Genomic DNA, 13,114 nt, shown 5'->3' with positions numbered 1-13,114 from the left:
GAGGAATGGGAGGGTACGGTTGAAATGAAAGAGTTGGGATATGTGTAGGGTGGGGACATAAATGGGTATGCCTATTATTATAAAAATTTCTTAGCTACAGACAGCTTGCAGCTGAATCCAATGTGATATCCTTTTGGTCAACATTTTTTTGGGTTTTTCTAGTTGAAATTTTACTTGAGAGCATTTTTCATTGAATCATCATGTTCTCCTGAAAATCAAATTTGAAATTTATACATTATAGCTGCAATTTGCATTATATGAGTAAGATATTGAATGAAATGAATGATGCAAGGACTGTGAATTTTAGAATTTTGTCGAACGATTGACAGATCGTAAACAGGTGAAATAAAGAAAAACTATTCTGGCGTTAATTTATGTTCTGATGTTTTATTTTACATTTTGATACAAAACTGTTCAATAAGTTCACATGTTATCTAATTGTGCATGTATTATTTGTTTCTATATTTCACAGTCCACCAACATGTTAAATGGTTCCACTCGAACAGACAACAGGGGATGTAACTCTTGGTAATGTTTGATTAGCATTCAATACTGATAATGTGTTATAAAATAATTTGGTAACTAGGAATTTAATAATCAAAGACTTTGATTTCTAGGAATGATGTATAAAAGGGAATATCTTACTAGTATTTTGTAATTTATTGTCAGAAAACAGATTAATTTTTTCCGCAATTGTATCTTTCTATCAATATATACCAAGACATACTTAAAGTCACTATGGATCATTACCGCACAAAACATGAGATAATCATTCAATAAAGCCATATACAATTCTTCATTCAGGCTTTAGTTATGTAGGGAGAAAGCAGTCAACGTATATAGAACATCAAAGGGGGATAACTTTAGATTTTTCGTTTCGTTGCTACGTGTTATCTATATCTGAAACCTACACTACGGAATTACAGATGGAGTCAGAGAAGACGCTGGATGACATAGATCTTTTTAATTTGTGATATTTGTATGATTTATTCATTAAAAATTGTTAATAAATAAACACGTTTCGAGGGGAAATTACATTGATTTTAGTCTTCAATTGTTTTACTTAAAGCCCTGTCAAAATGAAACTTTTTGTAGTCATGGTATAACAATTTTATTTTATTTCGTATGAGATTTTATGACACTTATCGAGAAAGCAAATCCCAAGACTCATTAAATAAAATCTCACAAAATGTAAACTCATTTAAAATCCTATACATATCTACACTTCTCACAATTTTTTCACATTAGTAACATGTATAAACACGTATCAAAACAACTACACAGATAATAATTCTGATCGTAGTGACCTCGATCACGGAGTGGAGGTTTCAATATGTGTTCTGTAGCAGAAAGGGGTGGAGAGAGGTATGGTTTAGGTGAACGAGTCATTGTGTATATGAGTAGGCGCTGGATAACATGCACGTTTTTAATTTGTCAGGGTTATACGATTCATGCCTTGAAATAATGAACAAACAAGTAGGTTTCAAGTAAAAATGGCACCACAACTACTGACGGCTTCTGGAAAATCATGATCAAATTGATGGTATAGATATGCAAAGTAGTGTCCAATGAATACAGACGCTTTGTATTTAAAACGTAAACATTTAATTACACACACAATTACATTATCTAAATATCACACGTTTTATGCAATTTATTATTCTACTGAAAATTTTGGATCGTTTTATTTTCAAGCAGCAGTATAATGATGTAAATATTAGGAACGGAAGAAACAGCACAGCGATGAACACAGTTTCCTGCAACAGAGACCACATGAAGTATGTTTAAAGTTAAAAAAGAGAACAATGAAGTGAATACCGTATTATTTGACAGACACGACATAGTGTTAAATGTTACGGACAGAAGGACAACATAACTGTGAACAGGGTTTCGTACAATAGAAATATCAGACACGTTGTTTAATGCTAGGGACGAGATGACAATATAATTTTGAACAAAGTTTCTTACAACTAAAAAACACAATGTTTAATATCAGGAATGCGAGGATAAAATAGTTGTGCACAGAACAGAAAAAGTGAACAAAGAATATCTTCCACATGAATAATTATGCATAATATTTCTATTAATTTTACACTTTTTGTAGTGGTTTTGATTTGTTTGAAAATTTTTTTTACGATACGCTGTTGTTAATCTATTAAATCATACCTGGGCTTTGAGGCGAACTCTGTGTAGTCTGTTTTCCTGTAAGCAGACATGGTGATGGATAAGTGGAATTTTCAACAGTTTCTTTACATGCTAATGTGTTAAATTTTACATACCAGAATAATATAGTTATATAAATCATTAGTCTATTTTTCAAGAATACGACAGACACAAATGAATAAATAAAAAAAAATGATCAATGATGCAAGAAATATCATATTTACAATTTTTTTTCAAATCAATGTGGACGCATGGAACATGTACAGCACTGGTATTGGAGTTGCCCTCGGCAGGCATTGATGACAGATTGTACCAATAAAACTACGTGTATGCCTACAGTAACACCAGAAAATTATCTAGAAGTAACATACTGGTTTTGATGGTTTGAAATTAGAAAGCAATTTGTGCATTTCAGACGAATATATACTCTTAATATTTTTATCAATCATGGACCTTTGATAGAATCTAAGCCGGCATAGGTGTTATCTTTATGCTCTCTATCTGGTATCCCTCAAAGGAAACCGATTACTAATATTTTTGTATCATGGATCATAGTACGGTATCTCGAAGCTCCGGGGCACCGCTTATGTCGAACTATGATTTTGAAGCAGAGGATGCTAACTCTTCATGAACACCCGGTCTTATTCTCCTTGTCCTTTTTCAGGAATCTCCCTTGAATCATTCTTTTGTTCATATTTGCCGAAGTTGATCAAATTTGAATTTGGATTACGATTTTGTCGACATGTTGGTATTTTCTTACCTTGACGGATACAGGAACACCGTTTTTAATTTGGTCTATTAGCAACTTTACTTTTGTGTCTTTGTCGTGATGTTTTGTAATCGTCTTGTCAACCTTGACCTTTGGTTTCATTTTATGGCTATATGGAGGACAGTAATCGGGCCCGTTGATCATGCTGACTTGTATACCACGTCTAACAGAAATATACAAAAGGGACGATTATTTTTTAAATATCATATGTGTTAACTCAAGACGTATTTTGTTACTAATTCATTACAATTCCTTGAGGGAAGATAATGTCATATTTTAAGACTAAGACTTCCCTGATTGTATTTTGTATTCAATTTACGACAGAATCATTGATATCAAAGAAAACAGTTGATGTTATTTATCTGTTCAGAAGAACATGATCTCCTGAAATATGTTTACCTGCTCATACGGCACTTATGTTCCTGAAGACGTGTCGCCGCCGTGTTCACGTCTCGAACATCCCTGTGGCTCCAAAGCCGTTCAGCAACAACAGAGGTCCGAGGCCTACAAACCAGATCTAGTTAGTATTGAATGCGAAATCATCGTTAAACCGTTCATTATTTAATGTAAGAAATATTCTAACGATAATTTTCAGATCTGTACACACATTAAATAAATAAGATATGAAATTTGGTTTCCTTTTGAACGTAAACATTCGTTTGTTTTAAAAATGAGGTTTTAGTTTGTTTTTGTTCAATAGCTTCGCAAATATTCTAACATATATTTCCTAAAGATAAGTTCAATTAAAAAACCTAAATGATATTCTCAAAAATATTGTATTTGAAAAGATTGCGAATACGGTTAAAACACGATGAAAAAAAATATAAAAACAGATATTAGACTTACCATGTATAAAGCATAGCAGATTCACTAGCAATATTTTCAGTCCACAAGCAGGCTTCTCCTCCTAATATCATGGCCTCTCTCTTCTCAAATCCTTGTTGAAAATTGAAAATAAAATCTCTTTGAAAATCATTTATATGTGTGGTAGGACATGACCGACCTTCAGTATCTTAAAAACACCGCGAAAATACAAACATGATCATAATCCAAACTAGAATTCAATAAAACTAGGGCAAAATCTGAACAAACGAAAACACGGAAGCCCTTGAAAAGGTACAAAGAAAATAAGACCATGTATAAGTGTCTTCTACTTCATCAAAGATGGTATTGTATTGTTGAAAAAACTCTCTTATAAGTATTTGCAGACAGAAAAATACTCAATGTTTTATACGTGTAAGCACAATTAAAAACACTTCAAAGAGATTCAAATATTCAATATTCTGATTTAAGAAACTATTCGAAAAAACAAAGACACAAACAAATCAAATATTACTGTGAATGTTTGTGACTATTTTACATGTTCTCACCAGGTTTGCGAGTGTTTGGGTCACACAGGTAGAGATCAGGCCATTGGACATATTCGCTCACTTTGTCAAGGTACCAACACTCAGAGTAGATCACATGATACCCACTTTCTATCACTTTCTCCACCTCTTTAGAATTGCCAAACCATACTTGTATGATCGAGTCACTTGGAATCTATCAGAATCAAAAGATATGTATTAAATTATATAAAAATATAATTGTATGTATGTCTTAAAAACATAAGTGTAACATCATATCTTATGTATCATACCTCATACATGTTGGGGGAAATTTGAGGCGAAATAGATTTCATGTACAATAATTCACCTAAACTTGAAGATAATTTAAAAAGTGTTTTAGATATATATAGAAACTTTCCATTAGTTATCAACGAGTTACAACAGTTCACACCTCTTGGCATTGCATTTATAGAGCAGTAAGCATATGTTAGAAAAGAATAAGAACAATGCATTAAGATATTGCTTAAATGTTACGATGAACTGTTTGTTTCAGTAAAACGAGATATCTAAGAACTTTGCATAAAAGTCGCTAAAAACAAGAATAAAAAAATCTGTTCAATGCCTAGATGAACGTTAGGTTGGAGAGAGGAGTTGCATCTCATTCATTCTTTTATAGCTATTTCCAGAATATCTGTTATGCACGTGGTGCATATTATTGTTTCGACTAATCAATCCAGAAATACCAATTTGTAAATCAGGTTAAGAAGCAATACAAGAAAATATAGTTTATATTCATTTTGAATATAAGAAGTATACAGCAGTATTTTTTTAAAAACTGTTTTCTCTTTTAACAACATACCAAATGTTACGTTGAATTTTGAGGCTGATATAGAATATGAAGAGAATGTAATACTCTATATGAATGTATGTTTTAGAAACAATAAATATATTGTATATATCATACACATTTGATAAATTAACATCCTAGTAACCTTAATCTGTTGTTGCATGATAAACTGACAACGCAGTTTTTGAGCCATAGATGAGGGTCAATCTAAATGGTTGGAAATCAAAATATTCTAATTGGAAGTACTTAATTTGTCCAGAACGTGTTAGCGATCGCAATGTTAATTGTTTTGACATGCCCTAGTATATCGTGGGTTAATAATATATACCTTCAAGCCATCTCTGAAAACTTCATTCCACATCATGATCCGTTTGGGGGTCCCTCTGTCCTCGCCTATTTTTTTCACCATTCTTGCTACTCTGCCAGTGATAAGTTATAGTGATATAGAAGAGACATGTTTATTCAAACACTTATTTATCTAGACATCAGAGAGAGAGAGAGAGAGAGAGAGAGAGAGAGAGAGAGAGAGAGAGAGAGAGAGAGAGAGAGAGAGAGAGAGAGAGAGAGAGAGAGAGAGAGAGAGAGAGAGAGAGAGAGAGAGCGTCAATCAATGTTAGATACATGAATCAATGATGTAATAAAGGAATGAAAAAAACATAATATATCCGTAGTAACCCATTTGGCTGACTAACTACAGAATGCAAAAGCTAAGTCGACATCATCATACAGTCGAACTTCGTTATTTCGAAGTAGGTGGGACCATTTGAAAACTTCGAGTTATCCGAGTATTAGATTGGCCGGGATAAAAAGAACCCAAATACTTCGAAGATTTACACAAAGATTACTGAAAAAGTACAAAGTGAATAAGACTAGGTTTTCCTGAAGGGCTACATCGGCAACGGGTCGCCATGCAAATCTTTAATACAGAGTGGGGTGTGGGATAAAATTAATCACAATGAGAATTACATATTTGTATTCAATAACAATCATTTCATGTAGTAGATATACAGTATAAAAATGTTATATTTTACCGATTGACAAAGTAGTTCCATGCTTTGGCTGTCAACGGTCTGCCCATTTCCAGAGTCTTCCAACTGTCATCTAACTTCCGAACGAGTTGCTGGATCCCTGGATTGGATCGCCTTGAAAATGGTGTTATTGTTATCAGGAGAAATGTATCATTGACAACACTAAACAGTAGCACTTCGACAGGGAGAATAATAAAATTTCTTAAATCTCTGGACATATCGCAGTATTTATCAAGTTAAGGTATCGAAATCTAATTGATTCCAATAATAATATTTCGGAAAATATGAGAATAAGAATACTCAGAAAAATATATTTGAAATTGTCTCCCCTGGTTACATTGTAATAATATCAATAAATAAAACAATATTTGTCATCTACAATAAAGTCGATCCGAAGAGTTCACATCCTAATCACCCGTCGTTGAGCTTGATGATATATATTAAGGTTGATAATGGAGTATCTATATAAATACCAAATGTAGAGCACATTGCATTCTAAGTGTATGTATTTACTTCTCATCATCAGTAAGACTTATTCAGGACACACATGTTAACACATGAAATCATCACATCAATTAAGTATACAAAATAGCGACGAAAAACGTAGTTTTATAAACAGATCGCAGGATTGATGGTGATATTTCAGATAAAAGTACAATATTATACCAAAGAAACTGTTTATCCATTAGGAAAGATTGTAAAAAACGACACCCACGAATTAACTTACATCATTCAATGTTTCGACCTTCTAGGACTCGTCAATGATGTTCATTCTCGGCCTCCATTAGCTGTCAAGCTTATCTCTATAAGTAACTCTGGGATTAATTTTTTTCAATTGCTCGGTGGAAACTGGTCAAAATAGGGTCGGCTGAATGCTCTTACTCCAAAATTCGATAAATTACATAATTATAAACTGTTCTTAGAATTCAGGATGTTCTCTTTCCACTTCAATATAAACATTTTATAACTTTACACATGCCAAAAATATTGTGAAACCATGGATGTTATTAATCATATATTGATTTTGTTGGGTGGTAAGCTCTTATGAAGGGAGGGTTAATCTGGAAGGCTTAATCATAATTAAGTACGTCACGTTTAAATTCTTATTAATAATGGAAAAGCTTAGAATACACGCATACTAGTCATTCTTTTAAAATCATCCAACGGTAGCAATTTCATTAAAATTTTGAGCAATTTATTTTTTTAACATCTGACTAGATCAATTTGTAGTAATCTAAATTGTTTTTGAGTTCGTGTATTTTTATGGCACGTCATTTTTCCTGTAGGGAACATCTAAAGTTTCAGAATAAATAGAAAATACGACAGGTTTTCGATAAATGTAACAGTCTAAAAAATACATTATATGTAATAGCCTACCAACAATCCATGGGAACCTCATCCCCGCCAGTATGTACATAGCTATCATGAAACAGATCATTAATTTCCGTGAATAATGCTTCCAAAACCGAGTAGGTCTTGTTGAGGCTGGGGTCGAGGTTGACATAGTGTCCAGGTACCGGTCCTGTATCCGAGTAACACTGGGCCATCAGTTCTGGTTTTGCGATTCCCCATGAAAATGTGTGACCTGTAGTTGAACAAACTTGACAGTCTAATTTTAAATGAATCATGTTGAGATTTGGAAATCTACAAGAACACGTTATTATTGAAATGTCGCTTCTTTTGATGATAGTCCATAGATGGATACTCAAAAGCGTACAGACGCTGTTGTGGAAAAGAAATGCTTGAACTATCATGGTCTACCTGTATGTTTCATGTTATAAGGTAAGTTACAAAAGTATTATAGTTTACCATTATTTTTTTTCATACCTGGAATGTCAAATTCAGGAATGACCCTAATTCCTCGTAGTCTGGCGTACTCTACGATATCAGCAATATCTGTTTGTGTGTAGACCATGGACGGATGGAAGGCACCCTGTAAGATACAGAATTAAATACTAATTAACTACATATCAATGTCTGTACAAAAGATACACAATTAAATAACATTTTTCTTGCAAATTAAGAGTTAGATACAGTAGAGACAAACAAAGAATTTAACTGCATCATAGAGCAGTTTCGTCCTACCTGTCAGTGATGACAATGTCCTAAATTTTGAAACCTAAAGGTCGACTAAGGAAAATCCAAAGTGATCGAAAAAAAAAAAATAGACGCGGATGTACACTAGCCCCATGCTTAAATAAATTTCGTAGTTTGCATATATCAGATAATACAAAACGTTACATATGTAATGTTAAGAGATAAAAGACAAACAATGAAAGTTTAATGACTATTAATGTTTGCTATAGCAATCACAGACAAGATAACACCTTAAAACGTAATGAGCTTAGTCAGACCTATTACAGCAGGTGCAATGTCTACCTTTTGAATCAATGGTAGCCTGTTCTCCTTCAGCACATGAAAAAAGGGTGCATGTTCATCTAATGCGCTTTTTCATGTGGAAAGCAAACTAGACAATTAACTTCACGTGATACAATAAACTTACTTTTTCAGAAAGCTCTGGAAATGCCTTGCTCTGGTATGGAAACGATTGGTCATCTACGATATGCCAATGGAAAGCGTTCATTTTGTTCATCGACATGGCATCCTGTAAAGAGGTAAATTTTTCGTTCGTGATATGTCTTCAAGCCACGTCCACGAAAATCATGCACGCCAATAATTTATCATCGTACCTAATATAACCGCAAAAATAATACGGTATCAAAAAAGTGCTACTGGCAATGGATAACGTCTGGCTGAACACTAGTAATTGTAGACATTTCCGTTTATCACTTTCGTTATTTTTTTCTGTTTATCAAACATTGACAGGAAAGTGATTTATAAAACGGTGCGAAATGAATCAGTGGGCGAAAGAGACGCACACACTGTAGCAAGCAGATGCATTTTATTGTTTTCAATACAACGAGATAAAAAAAACTGCACTTGATTTAGATCATGAACTTCTTCAATGATTACATACCAACATCGAATACAGTAAGTCTTTCGGCAAGAAATGCCTCGCCGTGTCCACCATCAAACCGCGATACCGGAATCGGGGGAAGTCATTCACTGACATTTGTCTGATATAAAACTACAAAGATACTGATGTGTTAGATGTAAGGTAGACAAATGTCAAACAGACATTGTCAAACAATTTACATTTTGTGTGTCAATACTTCAATTGACTGCTAGTTTAAACTAGTTTACTTTTTATTTACATAAACTATAATAAGTTTTATATTGTGATATTTTGTAATAACTTGTGAATTTATCAAACCAAACTAGGACATCAATGTATACCTTTTCATTATATTTATACACCAGCTGACTGATGGTCTCAAGGCCACGCAGAGCGCCCCACACTTCGACAGCATCGAGGTGAATTCCGGACCCATTAACACTGATAACATCTGTAGAAAATGGGAGGATGATTAGATAATGGAATCAAATTAAGCCGAGAATATCTATTTTTAAAGTAGTCAAATTGAAAACAGAACATTGGGGAAATCATTGCAGAATGTAATTCGACTACTAAACGTCATAACTCTTCATAATTCATTAATTATTTGATATCAATATGTTTAAATAGTCACAATCCAAACTCAATTTCATAAAACCAGGGCAAAAGAACAAATAAACAAACAAAAACAAACAAACAAACAAATCAAAATCCAGCTCAAATTCAATAAAGAGAGGGCAAGATATAAACAAAAGAGAGATTTACACAGAGACTCCTAAAAAAAGTACAAGGAGAATAATACCAAGTGTTTCTGAATTATCTTTATCTAAACAACATATCTGAATCCAATTTAAATAGAGACAATTGGAAAAAGGGGGAAACTTTGGTAGATTATCAAAAGACAAAATTCCTGAGGAGATCACGCTGTATTCGTTACAGTCAGTTCTCAACATGTGCTGGAATAGGTTTTTTTAAAATCATAAATATAAGTATTTCATAACATCATCCAAACACATCGTCATCGTATTTACCTGGTAGACATAGATGCCGTTGTATATTTAAAAGTTTTCCAAACTCTTCAATAGAAAGGGGGTGGAGGGTGAGGGGATCGGGGCGGGGGGCATCTGTAATTTTTAACTTTATTTTTTTCTCTTTTGAAGACTCGACATAAAGATCTGAGCAATTATAAAATATACCAAACAGGGCGGATGAGAAAGCGATTTGCTGATAATCTAATGTCATAATTCTAACACAGCGTATCACATGTACGGTTTTTACAAATTCTTGAACAAATTGGAACTAATTGTATAGAACTGCTTCCAATCTAAAAGTGATGGAGAGAAATGTACTTTTTTTATTTGGATCAGTTACGTTTCATCTTTTTACATCGTGATATAAAAAAGTTCGAAAAAGTTGGCGCGATTTCCGTTGTTCTTAAAGTATTACTATCACAATGACAAAATTTGTCGATGGTTTGATAGGCAAGGAATTATACTAACGTCCTATTCATGTTGCGAAAAGTTTTTATTATGTACATTACAAATTAACAAAAATGGATGGTTTTATCTTGGAAATTACTTAGGTATGTTTTTGGTACTTTGTCTAAAACCCTCGACCCCACATTTATACTCACATCCCTCTTTGGAATCCTCACTGGGGTACTTATCACATCGGGTCTGGACGTTGATCCTTAAAGTTTGTATGTTTTCTGCATTGCTATACATTTCCGAAGTAACATCAAGTTTGCTCTTTGGTAACAGGATATCAAAATTCTCGTGGATTTCTTCCAACGCAAATGTGAAAATAATATCATGATATCTTTGTATTGCTTTTTCTAATATATCACAAGTATTCTTTGTTTTTATTATTTCAAAATGCTCATGGTCTATATAATACACAATATTTCGATTAACCTTGTATTTCTGAGGTAAAGGCCAAGGTTCTCCGAGTGTAGACTTCGGAGCTCTTCCGATTCTGAATCTACCTCCCTGCTTGCCTCGAAATTTCATTTTAAACAAATTTTTGTCCCAACTGATGTCAACATATGGATTATATCCTGATTTCACTGAGTCTTCATCCGGCGTTTTTGCGTTGAACGTTAATATCTTCCTTTTAATGTTGTTTACTTCGATTCCAGAAGCTGAGTTCAAAGTCCGCGCAGTCAACGGTTCCTTTATCGATGTGACGGTGGAAATCATTAGACAAACCAATGCAATGACCCTCTTCATGGCTGTGGCTTTCTAACGGATTCTATAATGTCATCTGAAGAAAAAAAATGATTGTTTTAATTATACTCTACGCTCATTTTTACTAATTCATCGTATCGAAAAATGCAAACACAATTACGTCACATGAATTTTTTTGAAATTGAAGGATTTCAGTTATATTGGAATATATTAATTGTTTCTATAGAAGTGCGCCGAATCGTCATTTAGTTGTGTAAAAATATTGATCGTCTGTACCGCTGGAAACTATATATTTACACCGATGTCTGAATAAATAGTTTAATTGATAATAAATATATTATGAATAAACATGTCTAGTACTGACTTTGTCAATGTTAAATAAAGGTTAATTTTTATTTACTCTAACAACACTACGGTATTGGGATTATCACCTGTGGGCTTATTTAAGGTTTCTGTGATATGAAATTGAACTAATATTCAAAACGACACGAATTCCTACAAATAAAATTGAATACGATGCTTACCTTTATAATCGTGATGTAGATCCTGTCGTGGCAGTCAGAAAATGTTTACATCCTTTGTTAGTGTTCCTACAAGTTGTTGACTTCAAAAAGGCGGAAGATTACGCTCGTCATAACTCTTCCGGACAATGTTTACAAATCACCGAATCATTCTAAATCTGATGCCTTGACCAGGTGTGAACGTACGTATGACTTTGGTGACATGTGCCTTGTGGCAAATATGTATATTTAGAAACAACATCCACGTACCAACATGCTATTAATCAAAATTTCTTTGAGCCTTTTAAAATTTACAGTAAAAAACGTTCATGTTATTTTCGAGGCGTTATAATATAATGAGAGAATATGATAACATGTTTTCAGTTGTTCGTGTCACGAGATAAAAATAATAAATGGTGTTTTAAGAATTGCACTGGACCCTAAGGCTGACCAGATTGTACCGGTAGATCGAAAGCCTTCTTTTCCTGGTTCTATGTACCTGCAGTATAACTGGCCGGAGGCAAGATTCGTGTATATTAATGAAAATATTAACTTTGCTGGATAGAATTCACGGTGGTCGAAATGATAAAATGGATAACATGATATTAAAAGAAAGAAAATGGATAACATGATATTACACGAAAGAAAATGATAAAATGGATAACATGATATTAAACGAAAGAAAATACATTTATTTCATCAGTTACATATTACAATCAGTCTGTTTTTAACATCATGTTTGAAACCAAAGAAGCTGTACAGAGCAGTCGAGCACATGTCCTTATGTAAAATACTTTAATGACAAATGGACAGGGGAATGTTTTTCCGCATGATCGCATACAACGTACATTGTATTCTTGTGATTTTTTAAAATATAGACAAAGACATAATTGAAATAACCACTAATTACAGGTCTACGTTTTATCATATAGTGTCTTATCTTTATATTTAGTTTTTAATTACTTATCAAATGTCATTATTTCTGTATAAAGTGGAAAATAGGGTTAATTCAGCTATTAATTTGATGAACGACATCTAATTTTAACATTCATTTCCTGATGAACTGGACATAATTTTGAGTACAATCTAAAACTTGAAATTTACGTTAACGGATGTAAGTCAATATTGATTATCAGTTCTTTGTATTTTTATCTGGGATGAATTGTTGTAACCCAATCTTTGTCAAATGACTTCGGTTTGAAAAAAAAAGAAAACGAGAAAACAAAACAAAACTTTTACGATCTATTTCAACTGCACACGTAACTATCTTGTACATGTTGGTAGGTGTTCCTTTAAGGTAAAGCTGAAAACCGTCACAAAATGTTACGCTTTCCTGT

General features: G+C 33.2%; 1 protein-coding gene across 1 annotated transcript; it reads right to left on the bottom strand.

The window, feature by feature from the left end:
* Window positions 1-1,625: 1,625 nt before the first annotated feature.
* LOC132552552 (beta-hexosaminidase subunit alpha-like) lies at window positions 1,626-11,319 on the bottom strand. The gene is made up of 14 exons (XM_060216730.1): window positions 10,725-11,319; window positions 9,433-9,542; window positions 9,113-9,223; window positions 8,639-8,740; window positions 7,963-8,068; window positions 7,513-7,720; window positions 6,139-6,249; window positions 5,436-5,526; window positions 4,303-4,474; window positions 3,779-3,869; window positions 3,332-3,436; window positions 2,924-3,095; window positions 2,167-2,202; window positions 1,626-1,757 (listed from the first exon to the last, which is right to left on the bottom strand). Exons 1-14 carry the CDS (start codon window positions 11,317-11,319, stop codon window positions 1,626-1,628), a joined length of 2,142 nt encoding a protein of 713 aa, XP_060072713.1.
* Between the last annotated feature and the right edge of the window lie 1,795 nt (window positions 11,320-13,114).

Source organism: Ylistrum balloti, unplaced genomic scaffold (assembly GCF_031769215.1).
Source record: "Ylistrum balloti isolate Yb309-2 unplaced genomic scaffold, AGI_CSIRO_Ybal_v1 Utg370256, whole genome shotgun sequence".
NCBI classification, from domain to species: Eukaryota; Metazoa; Mollusca; class Bivalvia; order Pectinida; family Pectinidae; genus Ylistrum; species Ylistrum balloti.
This window is presented reverse-complemented; position numbering and strand designations above follow the sequence as displayed.